The sequence below is a fragment of the Desmodus rotundus genome, chromosome 8, assembly GCF_022682495.2.
Source record: "Desmodus rotundus isolate HL8 chromosome 8, HLdesRot8A.1, whole genome shotgun sequence".
NCBI lineage: Eukaryota > Metazoa > Chordata > Mammalia > Chiroptera > Phyllostomidae > Desmodus > Desmodus rotundus.
Window position 1 is genome coordinate 99,014,889 of NC_071394.1, and position 19,036 is coordinate 99,033,924.

General features: G+C 49.2%; 2 protein-coding genes across 2 annotated transcripts in view; both read right to left on the minus strand.

Annotated features, from left to right (window-relative positions):
* The window catches only part of GRK7 (G protein-coupled receptor kinase 7), a 32,764-nt gene that overhangs the window by 9,880 nt on the left and 3,848 nt on the right, over window positions 1-19,036 (minus strand). Inside the window, 5 exon segments of the mRNA XM_053929259.1 lie at window positions 634-766; window positions 769-907; window positions 18,290-18,564; window positions 18,567-18,623; window positions 18,626-18,749. Of these exon segments, the coding sequence (XP_053785234.1) occupies window positions 634-766; window positions 769-907; window positions 18,290-18,564; window positions 18,567-18,623; window positions 18,626-18,749 (728 nt within the window).
* On the minus strand, window positions 9,955-10,242 carry LOC112301311 (secretoglobin family 1C member 2-like). Its single transcript, XM_024556779.2, has one exon. It carries the CDS (start codon window positions 10,240-10,242, stop codon window positions 9,955-9,957), a length of 288 nt encoding a protein of 95 aa, XP_024412547.2.

Sequence of the window (19,036 nt, forward strand, 5' to 3'; positions counted from 1 at the left end):
TGTCCAGAGCTTTGGCTATCAGTTCTGGTGTTTTTAATTTTATTTTGAGCTTTAATTTTTTTTTAGATTTTATTTATTTATTTTTAGAGAGAGGGGAAGGGAGGGAGACAGAGAGGGAGAGAAACATTGACATTAGAGAGAAACATCAATGGGTTGCCTCTCATATGCACCCCGACCCACTGAGCTTTGAGCTAATTTTTGAATAGATAATTTATCCACGTGGTTCAAAATTCAAAAGATGATAGGATTCTATAGTGAAAATCCTCATTGGCATTCCTGTCAGCAGCCCCCAATTTCCCTTTATTAGAGGCAATCAATCCTGCGCATTCCTTGTATACGCTGCTCAAAATAGCCTTTGCAACTATGTAAGTCATATACTCTTGCTCTTCTTTTTTATGTTTGCTGTTTTGCACCTCACTTTTTCACTTTCAAGTATATCTTGGAGGTTGTTCTATATCAAGTGCTCATAGTGTTTGAAAGTATCAGAAATACTTAGCCACGTACTATGCAAATAATAATAGGACAATAATACAACTACTTGACCCCAAGCCTTTGTCATTAGTGCAAAATATTCTCCAAATCCCTGTGGACAATGCTGGCATCAGTGTTCATCTCTGTTTTATGGCAGTTTACCTGCTTCCTAAGCATTGCTCTGGTTTCTTAGCCAAGAAGAGTCTGCAAATATCTTTTGCGTCCTCTGTGAAGTCACCATCTTGGAATCTGACTTCTTCTTTCAGAGTTCTTTGCTTTAAATCCTCTTTGCTGACTTTTCCTTATAATCTTTGAATGGTGTTCTTCCAGCAACCATGTCATAAATACTGCATTCCACTGCAAGCCAGTCCACAGGAGAGGAGTACCTCCCTTTTCCCCTCGGGATTTCAGGAGCCACATAACCATTGGCTCCAGCCTGTAACCCCAAACAAAAAACAAAGCAAAAACATTAAAGCGAGTGTAACAGAAGGTGCTGACTGTCTATCCAAACCCATGCCTAGTCATTTTTAAATGTACAGTTCAAGAGAGTTAAGTACACTTACACCACTTGTGGTGTACACTTGCAATGCATCTCCAGGACCCTTTTCATCTTGCAAAACTGAAACTCTAGTGCCCACTAACCAGTAATTCCCTAGTCCCTGGCAACCACCACGCTACTCTCTGTCTCTATGAATTGGACTACTCTAGGGACCTTACATACTGGAACCATGCAGCGTCTGTCTTCTTTTGTGACTGTGCGTGATTTTAACACCTTCATTTCTTCAACAAGTTTTTAATGAATACTTACAACATACCTTGTAATGATTAAGTATATGTTTACATTATAATACATTTTCCCCCAAACTAAGTTGCTTTTGGTTAAAGTATAATGTGTTACTTCTACAGCAATTAAACATGCAGATAAAGAGCTCCGGCCAGGTGGCTAAGTTGGTTAGAACATTGTTCCGTTAGGTCAAGGTTGCAGGTTTGATCCCTGGTCAGGGCACATCAGCACAATAACAAATTGATATTACTCTCTCTCTCTCAAATCAGTACATAAAAATTAAAAATGCAAACAAAGAACAGCTTAAAATGACAAGTTTACATTAGTACGTGAAAATGATGACAGAGTTGTGAGGAAAAAAATGTAATCTGTCAAGTGACCACACTTCCCGGAGAGCAGTAAGATTTAGAGCAATAGAAAATCAGACGCATCTACGGTTCCTGTCCTTGAACCAGGTTCCTTAGCTGTGGAGTATGGACCGGAAAGAAATGACTCAGAAGAAAACAAGGGATCTTCTTCAAGGTGTTCTGAGCTCCATCATTCATAATGGTCACAAGTTGGAAACACCCACAGTGCCTGTCAATCAAGACAACCGGCCAAAGGTTAGTGATGACATGAAGAAATGTATGTATGTGATGGGTTCACATGTTGACTATTAACATGCATTTCAGTACATGAAACAGGTTGGAAAGTGTTTTAGCTATTCCGTATGTGATTTTTTCTAATTGCTTATGTGTATTTTATGTATCTTAGCAACATTAAATTTCTAACAATTTTTACATAGATAACAAGAAAAAAAGTTAAATCACCCAAGCACTAATGAGGAGCAATTGGCTTGTGCAAGAAAATGCCAGAAGTGACTGGGGCGGGACAGGCCGCACATCGGTGCAGCGCGGCTGTTTTCACAGGAGCAGCGAGGTCCAGTTTGCCTGGGACGGCCCCAGTTTACATCTGTTGTCCTGGCGTCTTGTCTAGTTTTGCATGTGCCCAGACGAAAGGGTATTATCCCAAGCTCCTCTGAGGCCCGGGCTATACTTAACCCACCTTTGTATCCAGACCAGGTACTTTCCGCCTCACTCGGTGCATGCCCAGCAAGACGCTTGTCAAATGCACAACAGTGAGGGTGGAGACTGCACAACAGTGAGGGTGGAGACTCGAAGTCTTCCGTTCACTATGGAGCCGTGCCCTGCGGTGAGTTGTAGGGATGCCAAGACCTATAAGGCTTGGAACTTCCAGGCTGGTAGAGACAAACAGGGCAAAAGGTTAATTCAGTCCAGTCGAGTAAATGCCACGATGGGAATGAATGTAAAGAAGCATGGAGGTACTTCACTGAAGAGCGACACCTGAGCCAAATCACGAGGGAATAATGTGTCACTAAAGGGCATAGGCAAGAGATGAAGCCAGGAAAAATGTGAGGTGTTCAGGGAACTTTAAGAAAGTTGGCGTTTCTGGAATGTAAGATCTGTGGGATGCGCTGGTAGGAGGAGAGACTGGCGGGAGGTGTGCACGGGTCTGGGAAACATTTGTAAGCCCAGGCAGCAAAAGGCCATTCCCAGCCTCCTTTTTCCCTTACATCCTTCTACTACAGAGGCCAGAAGGCTAAGTACTCCACCTCCCAGCGTTCTTTGCACCTAAGTTGGTCACGTGATGTGAGCAAGGTGGAGGTGCTGAGGGTTGGGGAACAGGGTAGGGAGCTTATGTGGAAATGCATAAAAGATATGGGCTAATGGATCAGCAGATGTAAACTGGGACTGTCCCAGGCAAACTGGAATCCGTGGCCACCCAAATTACACGTGACGGACGCTGCTTCTGTGCCCCTGCCCACTCCCACGGCCCCAGAATATCCTAGACCTTGTATCGTTTGTCTTCCACTATGAATCCTTAGAGATGAGGTTGCTTCAAAAAATCCAGAAACCAAGCACAAAAACCAAATACCATCATCTCACTTAAAAATAACAATAATTCTTTAATGTTATCAAATATCTGGACATATTAACACTTTCCTCAATTGTCCTATAAATGTGTTCTCTAAAGTTTGTTTAAATTTGGATTCAAATATGCTTCATACAATGTGATTGATGGATATGTCTCTTAAATCTCTGTGAACACATGTCCTTCCTTTGTCTGTTAATGGAAAAAAACTGTCCAAACTGTACCGTTTGCCACAGTTGGGTTTCGCTGACTGCATCTCTGTGGTACATTTAACTTGTTTCTTTGTTCTCTGTGTTTCCTGTACATTGATGGCTAGATCTAGAGGCTGAATTTTTCTACTGACTTATTTATTTCTGCAGGTATGACATGTTTTTATTAACATGTAATTAACATAAATTAATGCACACAGACCTTATTCAGGGAAATTAAATTTGATAATTGAGTATGCCCGTATAAGTGCTACCACAACAAGATCCAGCCTATTTTCATCCACGGACGTCCCCTGTGCCCCTCTCCAGTCCGTCCTCCCCCCTCTGCCCGTGCGGCCACCTTCGGGTGGCTGTCCCCATAGATGAGTGTTGTCTGTTCTTGGATTGCATAGGAATGGAATTGAATGTTATGTACATTTTTGTGTCTGACTTCTTTTTTTTAGATAATGTTTTTGAGATATATGTGTGTTGTTCTGCAAACATATTAGTTTTTTTTTAATTTCCAAAAGTCTTTGTTGTTTTTCTCTGAAAGTTCCTTATTTTAGAGCGTTCTTGTTTCCTGGTTACACTATCTTCTCTTAAATCTCAAAGGGTGTAAAGTAAGTTTTACCAAATGGTCTCTCCTACTTTCTGCATTGTTTCTGTTTTCTACAGGTTTCTTTCTTCTGGATTTTTTTTTTTTGCATTGTCTTTCATTTTAGAGAGTTTTTGAAATGACAAGTGAGCTTTGACTATTTGTTCACACGTATGAGTGCACCACCAAAAAGCTGAGAGGCTAGCTGGTCAGTGGGTGGGCTTCTGGGCTTCAGGGTCACTGTAGGGTGACCCTGCTGGGCTGTTTCAATGGGGTCCTCACCTGGGGGTCTCCATCGACCTTTTTTGTTAGACTGCTCAGTGTCCTTACGGAGGAGATCCTCCAGTGCCCCTCCCGAGAGGTGTCAGCCTGCTTACCCTGGGTCTGGGAGCCGAGGTGGGGAAGGGGCTAAGGGTTTCCCTGTATGTAGTATTTCCCTGGCCTCAACGCTCAGTTGGGCTACACGCTGCCACACAGCCTCTCTCTGGTGAGGTCTCCTCTGCTGGGTTGGGAGGGGCTCAGAGAAAGACCAGAAACAGCATCCACCTGCAGTTCAGACACTTCAGACTCGGGGGATCCGTGAGCTCTGCTCAACGACATCTATTGTGAGCTTGCTCTGCGTGTGTCACGCTTCCCACGAGCAAATTTCAGAGGTGACCTCAAAGACTGAAATCACTGATCAGGACACCGGATAAACATCAGCTGCTCAGCAGAAGCTGTGAGGTGAAAGTAGAGAACACGCGTTGTCCAGAGAAAAGGATGGTGAGACACGCTGGGAGAACAATCGGAAATAACAACGGACAATCCTTACCGAGTGCTTCTATTACGTGCTAAGTATTTTCTCAAGTGATTTACATGAATTTCTTATTTAGCTTCATGATAATCTCAGGAGATGGAGACCATTTTATCCCTCACTTTGCAGGGTAGAAAACTGAACCACAGAGAGGTTAACTCTTGTTCAAGGTCACCCACCCCAGACTCACACCCAGGTCTGCACTTTGACCCACTGCGTTGCACTGTCTCTATAGGAGCAGGTGAAGCGGCTTTTTCTCACCCCTCCAGGCCCCCTTCAGGATTCATTTTCTCCCTTTGGAGTCCCCTCCTTCTCTCTCCCCATTTGCCATGTACTAAGTGTGCATCTTGGCCCGTTCTTACTTAAGCTGCTTCCCTTCCCCTTTTCTCAACAAATTCTCTATTCTTTGCCTGTGTCTCTGCCCATCAGAGGCTGGCTGGGCTGCTCCACACTGAAGGCTGCTGGGAGGCAAGGGTGGGCGGTACTCTGGGAACACATCGCTAGCTCCCTCCCTCCCAGAGGAAGTGAATGAAGAATTGGCCTCCATCTTTACAGCACTATAGCCTGCTGGGGTAGTGGAAAAAGCACGAGACAATGGAGTAGCTTGAGATACATTCCAAATAATTTTCAGGGCTAAATTTACCTCTTGGCCCCAAAGACAGAAAAAGTCATGCTGGAATTTTGAAGGGCACCACCTTCTTGAAGAGTGGAGGCATTTCGCAGACAGAAGAATGGAATTACAGGCACACGCCAGAGTCTAAGCACCCAAATTCCATCGCAGCCTCCAGCTGAAAAAATTAATTGCCTGCCCTTTATGCCATTTATTTTCTGCATGTGAACTCCCTCCTCAGAGCGGGGTGGGAGGAGAGAATGGGCCAAGCAGCATGGGGCAGGGGCCTACCGGGCTGACCTCTCCGGCTCAGTTTAACTCCTGCAGTTACAAAGGGCCCCGCATGTTGATCTCCATGCCGTGGAAGCGGTTGCTTTCGGTTCTTGTGACCAGACTGCTATCGCCAGGGCTTTAGCGATCGCCCACGTGTCGGCAGCAACAGAACTCTTAGTGGAGGCTTTTGTGTGTGGTTTGTCTTTTTTTTTTTTCTCTCTCTCTTCTTTTGCTTCATTTTGTTTTGCTTTTGGTTTTATGAGTGCCCTTTGACAGACTCACGCAGTCAGCACCTGGTCAGGCAAAACAAAGCACACCCACCCAGCATTGCAGGGCCTCCAGCATCAGACCTCACAGGCTCCGGGTCCCAGCGGCTGTCCTCCTCCCTACTGCCCCCTCCCACGCTGGGCGCAGCAAAAGTCCATCTACCACAGTCATTGCGGGTGGATTGCTTAGGTCCACCAGGGCCACCCGTCACCTGCGGATGTCCAGACTTTGAGGAAGGTAGATACCACACCCTAAGGGGGGATTCAGGATCAGAGCCAATCCGCTGCAACCTGTGCAGACCCCCTCTGGGTTGCTCTTGATGTTGGGCGCTGGTTTCCGCTGACTTGTAGCTGCTGTCACTTGTATCCCTGCGCCACCTGGACGGAGTGGCAGGCAGGGCCCAGGCTGGGTGGATTCTGCACTCAGGGCAGTCCCAGTGGTGACTGTGATCTCAGAGGTGATGAGAACAGGGCAGGGCCTTTCAGTGGGGCTGAGTGGGCGCAGTTCACATCTTAATAATTTTACACACCCATAAAAAAGCGTGTGTGTGCACCTGCACGTACGTGAACGTCCTTCAAGGTCAGGAGTAAATCTCCAGCTTCCACTGAATCTGAAAAGTTGGCAACCTTAAATTCCGTCATTAGAAGACATACCAGTGTCATGCCCCTGGTGTGGCCAGGCCAGGCTGGGTTCGATGACCAGGTGGGGAGAAACACAGAGAAGGGAGCTCTCTGCGTTTCCAGGCGGCCGTGGCCGGTGCCGTCGGCCCAGCAAACTGGCCAGTGGAGCAAGAAACCGCCCGCGGATGTGTCTCCCCCCTCGCTCATCACAAACGAGATCCACTCGACAGCACAATCCAAACAGAAGAGGGAATCAGAATGTACATCTTTTGTTTGCCGTGGCAGGAGAACTGTTGAGCAGAGGAAAAAAACAAGCTGAGCTTAGCGCTATCAGCTGTTTCCTGGGGCTCGCTCCTTCCTTCCTCCGAGGGGGGCCTGGCCGCTTTGTTCTCCTTCCCAGCTGCTTCTCTGCGCCTTTAAGCGGTGGCCTTTGCAGACCTCGGAGGAATGCAGCCCGAGACCCCAGGGGACTTAGTTCCGAGGCCCCGCCCCTGAGCTCGGGCCCCAGGCTGCAACCTCCTGAGTGCTGGTCTGCTCACCGGGGCCCCGTTTTGCTCCTCGCCTGCCCACGGGTCTCTGACTGCCTGCCACTTCCTGGCGCGGGGGCAGGAGCCTCACCAGAGGTGGCTTCCTGCTCTTTCTGACACCCCTGGGAGGACGCTGTTTCAGAGAGCCCCCAGAGGGGACCCAAAAGAGGGGTCCCTGCAGTAATGCTTTGTGAGCTATGAAGCTTGGTGTCAGTCTGCTGTAGTTCAGATCACAGCTTTACCAAGTGTTAGCTGGTCCGCTGGGGCCGGTTACTCAGCCTGAGTCTCCCAGCCCTTGCCTCATAGGACTGTGGTGAACATGAAAGTGATAAGGCACACGGGAGTGCCTTCCAAAAGCCTGATGCATAACAGGCCCTCAGTAGGTTAGTGGTGAGGGTCATCAAGCCTGGCTTTCGGTTGTCTTGGGCGGGGCAGCTGTGCAAGAAGAAAAACCCAGAAGCCTCTAAGACTCCACTGGATTGAAAGATGGGCCTGGCACATATTCAGAGATCAATACAGTAGTTGTGATTCTTCCACCGGAGTGTGGTCTTTGGTGGTTTCATGTTCTGTGAACCTATCCAGCTGCGGGCTGAGGCATATTTTCCATGGTGTCTTCAAGATGCTCAGAATAAAACCACAAGTGAAGTTCCACGCGGTTGTGAGCGAGCAAGACAGCTGCGTGCGCCTGCTGGCTCCGCCTAGAGGTGAGCTGCAGCCTCGCCCACGGCCCACCCGGGTGCAGCCTGGGATCCTGCTGGCTCCCTGTGCCTCCCAGAGAACAAAATACGGCCACAAAGGTCACCTGAGCAGCTACGGTGCCTGTCAGGTGAGGCGGAAACTTTGCAACAGTGGGGATTGTGACAGAAGGGGCACTTGGCTTCTTGTCGAATAATCAGAACAGTCGTTTCCTGATTGCCTGCCAAGTGGCTGACCTTCTGCTAGGCATTTACCTTGTTTCTTAATCTTCTCATCAAGCCTGAGAAGCAGGCTGCCTTAACTGGGCTCAGACAAGAGGCATGATTTGCCTGGGGTCACGTGCATGGCTATGGTCAGCTGATGTGGCATTTAGAAGAAAGCACTTTGTATGTCATGGTGTGTGGACCATGGGCTGGCCGTCAGGTGACCCCCATGGGGGTCAGCCAGTGCGTCTCTGCACAGCAGCCATAGTAAGTGGAAGACTCACTGGCACACTCAGGCTCCTTCCGTCTCGTGATCCTGCAGACTGTATTTCATCAGCTGCCCTTGACCTGAATGGATGCCCTGAAGTTCCGATACGTGTCTACATCAACTTAGATGATGCAGCAACCTTTTGGTCCCTGGATCGCATCATGTTGCAGGACAGCGGCCTCCGGGGGCACCTGCAGGCCTCCTGGCCGTCTCCTCACCTCCACAGATCACTAGGCAATGTGCTGACCCACCCACTTCCTAGACCCTCTGCTTTGCCTCTCTCCTGTCCTTCCAAGGCTGATTTGTCACTTCCAAACCTGAAAGCCTTTAGTGGCTGCCAACACCCTTGGCATGGGGTTCAAATGCCCTCATCTGACTCCTCCAGCCCCCTAGGGTCTGGCATCTCTAGCTGTGCCCTCTGTCACCCCTCACGCCCTGCGACTCCACACTCTAGACAGCTGCAGAGCCACTCTGTTCTGTGACTGAACTCACACTCTTGCTTCCTGACTTTACCTTGGCCAGGGTTCCAGCTGCGGCACCGTGGACACAGGGCCAGGTCACCCCTCGGGCAGCGGCGCTGTGCCAGGCTTTGTGAGACACTGGCAGCACCCCTGGCCCCCACCCACTAGTTGCCAGTAGCAAGTCTCCCGTCATGACAATCAAAACTGTCTCCAGACATGGCCACATGCCTCCTGGGTGCCCAAGTCGCCCTCAGTTGAGGACCACTGGCCTACGCTGATCCCTTTGCCTGCCTAGCTTCTGTTTGCCTTGTAAGCAGTTGTCATTTCCTCCTGGAAGCCCTTCCTGGCCCCATGTCCCCACGTCAGGCTGGGTGCCCTCCTAGGCACCCAACTGGGACAGCCCTGGCCACGCTTCAGTGCCACTGCCCTTTTTCTTGTGGGCCTCTTCCCCGTCCTGGGGCTTTGTGAAGGCTGGCCTTTGCTTGCTTGGTTCCCTGTTGTACTCAGGGTCCAGTGAACTCTGTACCTGCAGCAAAGTCTCACCTAACAAATCATCCCGGACACCCCTGTCCCCCTTACCCCGTATCCAAGGCATTGCTGAGTCCTGTTCATCCTGAAGTCCCCTCCCAATGTATCCATGCACTCTGGCCCCGCCACCTGCTCTGTGGGCGGGGCTGTCATTATCTCTCACCCGGATGACAAATGACCACAGCCCACCTGAATCCCCCCTGATCTGCTCGCATTTCTGATGGAGTAATTTTTTCAAAACAGAATTCTGAGCATGTTGCCCGTTTGGTTAAATCCTTTCAAAGGCTTTCCAGTGCTCTTACGCAAAATCCAGTGCTTTATGTGGCCCATAGTGCCAGGTTTGGTGTGGCCCCTGCCACACCTCTCCAGCTTCATTCGAACCACATTTCTTCTTGCTTTGTGCCTTTCGTTTTCTGGCTTCCTTTTGTTTCCCCCAAAGCAAAGGGTACTTTGCATGGGCTATTCCCATTGCCTGACATGCTCTGTGCAGATTCCCTCTTCAGATTCTTGGCTGCCACTCTCCAGCGGCTGGGACCAGGGCCAGCTAGTGCAGTTGAACAGGGCCCTGTGCTCCGAAGAAGCCCTGTGCTGTGGTTTAATGATGTTTGAGCACAGGAAGCTTTATTGATTGAGCAACGTCAGGAGAAATCCACACATGGGCAAGTGGCGATAGGGTGGTATGGCCATGGATGCTTTTGTAGCTGGTCCTGTGGCCTCTTGGAGCCATGTCTGGGGCCTCTAGGCACCATCCTGGCTGCCCAGCACTTGTACCAGCAGCTTGACCAGCTCCGCCTTGTGCACGGGCTGTAGGACATCTCTGCAGGACTTGAGCTCGGTCAGAGCCACCTTGGCAGCTGCATTGACATCGTGCTTGCTCAGGGGCCCCTCGTGCAGCTCCTCTGGGGACCCCACCAGCAGTGTTTGTAGGAAGTCTGTGAAAAACTCACTGTTGTCCTCCCCTGTGGCCAGCCTGCAGGTGCAGAGCAAAGTGAGGTCTACCAGCAGGACGGTGCTACCCCCCTGCATGGCAGACAGCGGAGGTTTTGAAGGCTGTCTTGAAAAACTTTTGAATTTGTAAGTTAAATCCAGTGAGACAATGGAGTATGCACCCAGGTCTTGGAGCCTTGGCTAACACATGTACAATCCTATCACCTGTCACCTTCCTGCCTCCCAGCGATGGGTTCTTGGCTATCTGTGCCCCAGTCTCTGCTCAGTAACTGTTGCTGCTCTCTGCTTCTGGTGGGGGCCTGAACCGGCGGCAGTGGGGGCTGCGGCCACCTGATGCTCCCTCAGGTCCACTTGTGGGATGGGGCCCTGGGTGTCTGTGAGGGTCACCACTCATGCCTCATGTATCTCCGAGCCTAAGAGAGTGTGACATTGAGTTGCATTTAAAAACAAAACAAAACAAAACAAAATGCACCACGACTGGTGGAAAGATTGAACACGCAAGAGAGGAGAAAGCTCTTTCCTGGTGTCTGAATAAGGGGCCCCACATTTTCATTTTGCCAGGAGCCCCGAAATTTATGTAACTGTCCCTGGCAGGGTCCATTGCCTGCTGACCGTTCACAGCTGCGCCACACCCTGGGGATGGCCCTCTGCAGCAAGGAACTGCCTGGTGCAAGTTTCCCTCACTGTGGCTCACGGAGGGATACAGAAGCCTGGACCCCACCTTGATGTGGGACAAGTCTAAGAGCCATCCCAATTCCAGAGCTTGCCGAAGGGCTGCCTCCTTGTGGGTCAGCTTCTCTCTTTGCCCAGTCATGCCTTCCTCATGCACGCATCTCATGGAAGTGCACCCTAATATGTCCCCCACATACAAATCTGTCTCAAAGTCCGTTTCCAGGAAACCTAGCCTAAGCCACCACACCAACTGCTTTGGAGAGTGAATTCCTGTCTACCTTCCAATATCAAGGAAGTTGTAGTTCCCCGTGGGTAACGCTGATCCTCACACGTTAAATCACATCCTCCTCGGAAAGCCCCACATATCACATCTCCCTAGCATTCATCATAGCTTAATTTTACATTCATTCGTATGATTACAGCTTTCTCTCTCCCCTGCTGAACTCTATGCTCCATGTAGGCAGAAAATCATGTTCATTTTTAGCTTATCATTTTAGCCCTCATGGTTAACACAGTCTTGGGAGATGCTCAATATATTGAATGATTGATTGAGTGAGTGAATGAATGAATGTTTTTTCAATGAAGGAATGTTAAAAAAATAAGTCTAAGACTGCTGTGAAGATTTTCAAATGCCCTTAGCAGTGGTAAACACTTTGAGAATGGACTTGAAGTTTTTGTGCTGGTCAAAAGCTACTAGGGACTAAACGATGACGGTGGCTGTAATGTTGGGGGGGACCAGTGTGTGACAATGCGGTGCCAGCATGCCTCTCCTGTGCAGCTGTCAAACTGCCACTCAGAAGTAAATTTCAAAAAAAAAACATCCCATTTTAGAACAGGGTCAGGGTCGTTGTGATGTGTGTAGGTGTTAACTTCCGATGAAACCCACTCAGCAATCTTTTAAAAATCACTGATTCAGCGTGTCTCTGGGACTGTGTTCAGTGTAATAGAGGCTTCACAATAAATATAGTAATGCCCGGCCTCCGTCACCCGCTATCCGTTGTTGGATGTGGGGAGCTGGCCAGAGGCTTCAAGACAGGACAAGGCCACCTGCACATGTTCTAAGTTCTCAGGACTCACGTTCCATAGAATCTGGAGGTCACTGTTCTCCACCTGGATGCTCCACATGAGTCTGAACAGTCCCGGCAAGAGCCTGACTGCCCAATTTTCCTGGGGTCTCTACGAAATGATAGGAATTAATTTTATTGTGTGCATGTGGATGTCGGCTGAGAACAGGCAGGGGCGCTCCCCACATGTATTACAAGTGACTTTGGGCAGTGGCTGAGACCAAGTTTGAGATATTGGGCCTATGTCTGGGAGCTTAGCGCTCAGACTTAGTCTCATTGCTCCTTGTGTAGGCGGGGGTGCTCGTCTTCCGAAGTCTTAACTCTGTCAGTGGTTCAACGAGGCTTGGGGTTGGTGTCATTATCGGACCAGACTGAGGAAGATACGCTAATGCACTTATTCTGTCTGAGTTTTCCTGAGTCGAGAGCCTTTTACAGCGTTAAAAACCATAGGCCACGTCTGCCCTGTGTGGAAACTGAACAGGGTGGAGTCAAAACAGTAAGTGCTCTCGAATCTGACGTAACTGGTTCCTATCACATCCTAGTGATGGGACTTTGGGTAGGTAGCTTAACCTCTCTGAGTCTCAATTTCTCCATCTGTAAAATGGAGCTAAAACTCGCCCCTCACTCACAGAAGCTTTTATAAAGGATCTAGATCACGTAACTCCTTAATTAGGAACTCAGAAAGCTTCTGAACTTTTTTAACAATGAGGTAACAGCAGTTATTAGAGGCATCACTGTTTTTGCCTAATTGACATTCATTTCCCATTCTCTTCCAGCCTGATTTTCTGTTGGAGAATGCGTTCCCGTGCTGTAAGTTTACAAGACTGGTACGGGACAGACCTCCTCCCCGGCTCCCGGGAACAGCTGTGCTCTCACGCTGGCCCGTGGACTTGGTTGTGGTTGAGCACGTGACATAGTTATCCACTGAGAGTCTTCCCTGGGAATTGCGAAGGAACTGTTTATGAAGAAGTGTCTTCTTTCCACAGGGGTTGCTCTGTTGGCAAGACGTATGTGAAGCCGCAGGGGGCCTGTATGTGAGGCGGGACTGCCTGAGAGTGAGGTCGACACCAAGGAGATCAGAGCTGAGAACCTGAGGGCGTGATTTCCAGGGACACGGCTCACACACCTGGGGAGCAGGCCAAGCCTCGGAGCTTCTTAGTTATGTAAACCATTGATTTCACTTTCTTAAGTAACTTTTTTTGTCCCATAATGACTGAGAGTCCAGTAAGTCATAGTAACTTCCATATATTGATCATTTGTGTTTACAAGTCTTTTCCTCCAAAGAATCCAAAGACTATCTCATGGACTCAGAGAGATGGAAGATGTCCCAGGACCTGCCTGAGATGGCAACACAGTAAACTGATGATACTACTGGGACCCAGGCCAGCGCTCTTAAGCATCCCTGCCTCTCTTCTCGTGTCAGTCTTTCCAAACCTGGGCAGAGTCACCCTGTGCCTTTCTCCCCTGAAATGCCTCCTTCAGTTGCCACATTCCAGGGGTAGGTCTGCTACTTCCTTGTCCGCTCCACCGAGAGCAGCCATGTTTCAGGAGAAGCAAGTTCAGACATGGATGTTGATGGAAGCTCGTGAGAGGCCGGAGGCTGAGAGTGTCAGACCTGAGGTCAGTAACAGCCCAGGGAGCTCCCTCAACCCCCCCTGACCTCGTGTGTGGATCATTACAGTGACCCTTTGTGGGTCCCCCTTTCTCCTGAGCCCCAGACTCTTCTCCTCCAATTTGTCTTACACAGCGTTAGAGTCACCTTCTTAAAGAATCACTCTGCTCATGCTACTTTCCTGTTGAAAAACCTTTAATGGCTTCCCTCGCCTACAGAACAATGTCCAAAGTGCTTCAGTTAGCGGCCCCACAGTCGCCTCAAAAGACCTGTGCCCCTGCAGGGAGGCCCCGCTTCCACCTGTGGGAGGAGTTGCCCACTTGGATGAATAACGTCCAGAGTTGAGAAAACTGCGTCCCAAGTTCTAGCATAATAGATGGTAGGTCTTCGGAGCCCTGTTGGGAAGGAAAACACTGTCCCTTTAACGATGTTCAACACTTTGCTATCTTCTCCATTAATTTTGATGCAGTCATAATTTTTTTTTTCCACTGGGCTACCTTCATTTATTAATGGTTTGTCTGAGTTTCCTACTGCTGTGTCACAGATGACCACAGACTTAGTCATTGAAAACAACACCCACATATTAACTCACAGTTCTATGAAGTTCAGGCACGGCACGGCGGGGTTCTTTGGTCAGGGTCTCACAAGGCCAAAGTCAGGATGTCTGGTGGGCTGCATTCTCCTCTGGAGCTCAGGATCCTCTTCCAAGTTCACAGGGTTATGGCAGAATGTAGCTCATTGTCATTGTAGGACTCAGGTCCCTGTTTCTCTGTCAGCCAGAGGCAGCTCTCCGCTCGTTGCCACGTGGTTCTCTCATCTTCAAAGCCAGCAGTGGTGTGCCGACGCCCTGTCTTTCTTTACTCGTCTGATTTCTGCTGTCTCTGACCCCCATGCTCATGTATAAAGGACTTGTGTGACTAGGTCAGGCCACCTGAATAGTTTCTCTTGTGAATCACTCAAAGTCAACTGATTGGTAACCTTAACCACACCTTCAAAACCCATTTTGCCTTATAATGTAATGTAATCATGGGGGTGATATCTTGTATTAATTCACGGGTCCTGCCACACTCAAGAGGAGGAAATTATACAAGGGCAAGGGTCACTGAGGTCATTTTAGAATTCTGCCTACCACAGCACTGGGACAGTTATTCTTTTTTTTTAAAGTTTATTTTATTGTCATTCGAGAGAGTAGAAGGAAGACAGGGAGAGAGAGATCCAGGTGAGAGAGAAACATGAATCAGCTGCCCCCTGTAGGCATGGATCAAGCCTGCAACCTGGGCATGTGCCCTGACCAGGAATTGAACCGGTGACTTTTTAGTTATAGGACAACACTCCAACCAGCTGAGCCACGCCAGCCAGGGCATACTAGTTATAGTTTTAATCCCTGTGTGAGTAAAGAGCTGAATGTGATTTCCTAGACCCTATCAATACTTTTTCCCCTGGGGTTTGGTGTAACAGATGCCATCAGCTCACCTACCACCTAACCTCACTCCCCTTCTCCCTCTGCATCCTCAGCAACAGAGGCTGGAAAACGAAAAACTATTTTTCAGGCTCCCTTGCAGCTGGAGGTGAACATGTGGCGTGGGTCTGGCCAATGGGATGTAAGCAGAAGTCTGTTGACATTGCTTCTTTCTGCCCCTTTTGCCCATCCTGGAAGGTGGACTGGATATTTGGAGTTGCAAAAGCCATCCTGTGACAGGGAGGAAAGGGCCAGGGGATTTTTACAGAGCCCTTGGCCCTGCACGGTTGAGAATCTGGTATTCTGTTACATGTAGCAGAAAGCAACCCTAACTTACACAAGACTAAATGAGTAGCTGAAAGAGGAGAATCTAGTGAAGACTGACCCACCACGATGGAATGTTTCTGGAAGAGCTGCACAGATCCAATGCAGATGCCAGCCTGTATAATCAGGGAGATTTTCCTTCACACCTTCGTCATAATGCTACCGTAATTCTCTATATAGCATCGTGTCATTGAAACAATGTTAGCAGTTACAGAAGCCCTGTAGGTATGTCATTTTCCATCTCTTCTGTGAAGTGTTGTAACATCGTGGCCTTCAGATTCACTTGGGGCCCAGTTACAGGTGCGGGAGCTGCAGTCAATAGGAAACGGAGTGGTTTTCCTTCGCTATGCAGAGGGGTAACCGGTGAAGGAGGGGGGCTTTCCTTTCTTCTGTCTTTTGATGGCTTCCAATCTTGCTGTCTCTTTTACCCCACCCCTGTTGATGGTCCCCTAGGCTTTGATGGCAGGCCTGAGGACTGGGACATAAAACTTCTTAGATGGGGCAAGTAGTCTAAACCCTGAAGTTTGATCTCATGGGACAGAGAAGGACTCAGGAAAGGCAAAGGGCCAGCAGTCTCGGGACAGTGGACTTCTCTACCCAGTGCATCCATGATGGTGGATAATATCAAGGAGGCAGAGAAAGTTTCCTGCAGGTTCCAAAGGAGCTGGAGCTGGACACAGGAGCCACTAAAGGAACTGGCCTTCAACATTCTCTCCACCCAAGAACAGAGCTGGTGGAAGACTAAGAAAACAATTCTAACAGAGAGAAAGAGAGAGAGGCGAAGCTATGTATCTCCTAAATCTCCAGCAAGGTAGAGGTAGATCAATCACCTCAGCAATGCTCATGGACTTGGGATGCTCAGAGGTAACATTTCTCCTGTGCATAATTGACCAGACAAGTTCAACCCCTGGAGTAACGCGCATCATTTTTTCCTTGCATAGACAGACATGGGTTCAGGACATTTCCATTTCCATAACAAGGTCCCAAGGCAAGCACTCCGCCTCCTCCCCGCCCACTTAAGAGATAGCATTACCGAAGGCCTCCATTCCATTCCCCTTCTTCCTTGGTTTCTCCTCCATCACGCACCCTCTTTCCTTCCCACAGAACCAGCACATTCTCTCCTGATTCTTGTCTCAGCATCTATATCTGCTCCACTCTCCCTGCCGTAAAGCCCATCCTCCTGCCTGTGTCCCCCTCCAGCAACCAGCCTTCCGCCTTCCTCAGTATTACTCTCTGCTTCCAGGTCAGTCCAACCTCTACAGTCTGAGTCTAGACCTTGAGAAATGCTCTGTGGTTTCCTAAGTGCCAAATCCATAGACTGTGTGATCTCCACACCTTCAACAGTGTTGACCATGCTCCTTCTGGAAATCTTCTCCTCTGGCTCCTGTGGCAGAGGCTGTGGTGCCTGCTGCTCCCTGAGCCACGATGATGCCGGGTCCCCGTGTGGAGCCCAGACCTTTCTCCACAGCACCAGACCTGCAGGTCTCAATGTCCAGGACACCTCCCCCCACCTGTCACAAGGGAGCCTCGTGCGCAATACCATCACAATTGAACCTGACAGCTTCCGCATCACTTTTCACTCCTGCTGGTCCCTGGAACTAGAGACCCTCACTGTCACTCACCTCAATGTCCCGCCAGGTCTCTTTCCAATAGCTCCAACTTACTCCCACTCCTTCAGTCCTACTGGCTTAAGCAGGCCCCCATCGCCCTTCCTGGGCCATGACATTAGGGTCCTAACTTGCTTCTCTGCCTCTTGTCCACCTTTCAAATTGGTTATTTATTTATTTATAATATGTTTATAGATTTTAGAGAGAGAGGAAGCGGGGCGGTGAGAGAGGGAGACAGAAACATTGATTGGTTGTCTCCCATAAGCGCCCTGGCCAGGGATTAAATGGACAAGTTAGGTATGTGCCCTGACCTGGAATCGAACACCTGATTTTGGTGTATGGGACTACGCTCCAACCTATGGAGCCACACCTGCAAGGGCTCGTATTGGTCTTTTAAATATGTAAATAGACTCAGGTCATTTCCCTTCTTAAGATCTTTCAATGGCTCTTTGTTCCCCACAAGAAAGCATTCCAACACCCTTGCACGTTCTGAGCCCTACCTGTCTTGTCAAAAGCCCTCACCGTACAGCCCGGTACAGTCACCTGCGGTTCCCAAACTGGCCATGGTTCTCCTTACTTCCTTGCCTGGCTGTTCTCTCTGCCTTGTAAACTGGACCCTGTGCAAAACAAGGCTTTAAGTGCAGATTTAAGAATGCGCCTCGGGCCCTGTCTTCCTGGGGACTCCTGCACCTTCACGCACAGAAAATCAGTGGTAAAGGCCTGTCAGAATTCCAGAGATTTTGTATTGTTGACTTAACAAAATTGCTTAATTATATATAATTCCCTTTTCAACCAAAGAGTTCTCTGCAAGCCACTTAGAACTAGACTGATTAAAATAAACATCAGTGACCTTTGTTCTCTTCTATGTATTTTCATTTCTAATTTCACCGTCATCCAATGTGAAACATTCCCATTCCACACCCAACAGGCAAGGACATATTTAATTTAACACGCTGAGAGTTAGGTGTTTCTTCTTTTTCTTTGTCTTATACTGTTAACGTTTACTGCAAGGATCCTGGGATTTTAGGGTCCTGCCCCTCATTTTGCAGAAAGGAAACCAAGGCCCTATTGACGCAGGGACACGGCGCCAGGAGGTGGTTGCCAGTGGAACAAGCCCAGGCCCTGACTATGGATTCGGCACTGACCACCTCCAAGTCACTAAAAAGGCTCCCCTCAGCTTCCATTTGAGAGGAGAGCTAAGTAGCCCCCCAAAAAGCAGTTAAGCTAATCCTCTTACACCACTCCGGCAAGGTGACAACGTAAGGGCTTTAGGAAAATGGAAATGAGAATTGAGTTCAAGGCTCTGTTTGCCCTGGAACTACAACAGCCCTCTCCCATCCTCTCCGATTCTGTGCCCCCACCTAGGGGCAGATGGAGAGCCACTTACCCTCTGGGTGACAGGCTTGCCCTCCTGGACCTGCACAGCCAGCCCCAGGTTGGACAGCCTGGAGTCGCCAAGGTCACCCAGCCTACGGTTGCCAAGGTGATCCAGAAGCACGTTCTCAGGCTTCAGGCCTCGGTAGACGATGCTGAGAGAGTGCAGGTGCAGCAGCCCACGGGGCCTCTGGGCTGAGCAGAAGGCCACCCTACTCGTGGCCAGGCCTCGCGTGCCCGTGCTGTAGATGTGGAGCCTGAGGTCTCCTCCTTTCATCAGGCTCAGGCCAGGCAGAGATGGGACTTGCCCCCAAATGCATAGGCCAGAGAGACAGTGAAAGGGCTGTGATCCTCTCCAAGATTTCCTTTCCCCAGAGAGCCATTTTCTCACCATTTTTCTTCTTCAGCCTCTTCTTGTCCAGTTTCTTACAGGTATACATCTCACCAGTGTTTTTCAGCTGGCCAGCACATACCTTAAAGGAGAGAAAGAACGGGAGAGGCAGAGGTAGAAGTGGAAAGTACTGGAGAGAGGAGCTGGGGCGGGTGAGACGGCAGGTGGAGGGCGGACATCAGCCAAAGTGAAGACAGCAGGCTTCTGAGACATTCATCAAGAAAGATTTGGGACCACAATGAGGCACCACTGCACTCCCACCGGGGCGGCTGTACTGAACAAAGGGGAAATCACGAGTGTTGGGCAGGATATGAAGACACCGGAACCCTTGTGCGTTGCTGGTGGGAACGCACTACGTGAAAGAGTTCG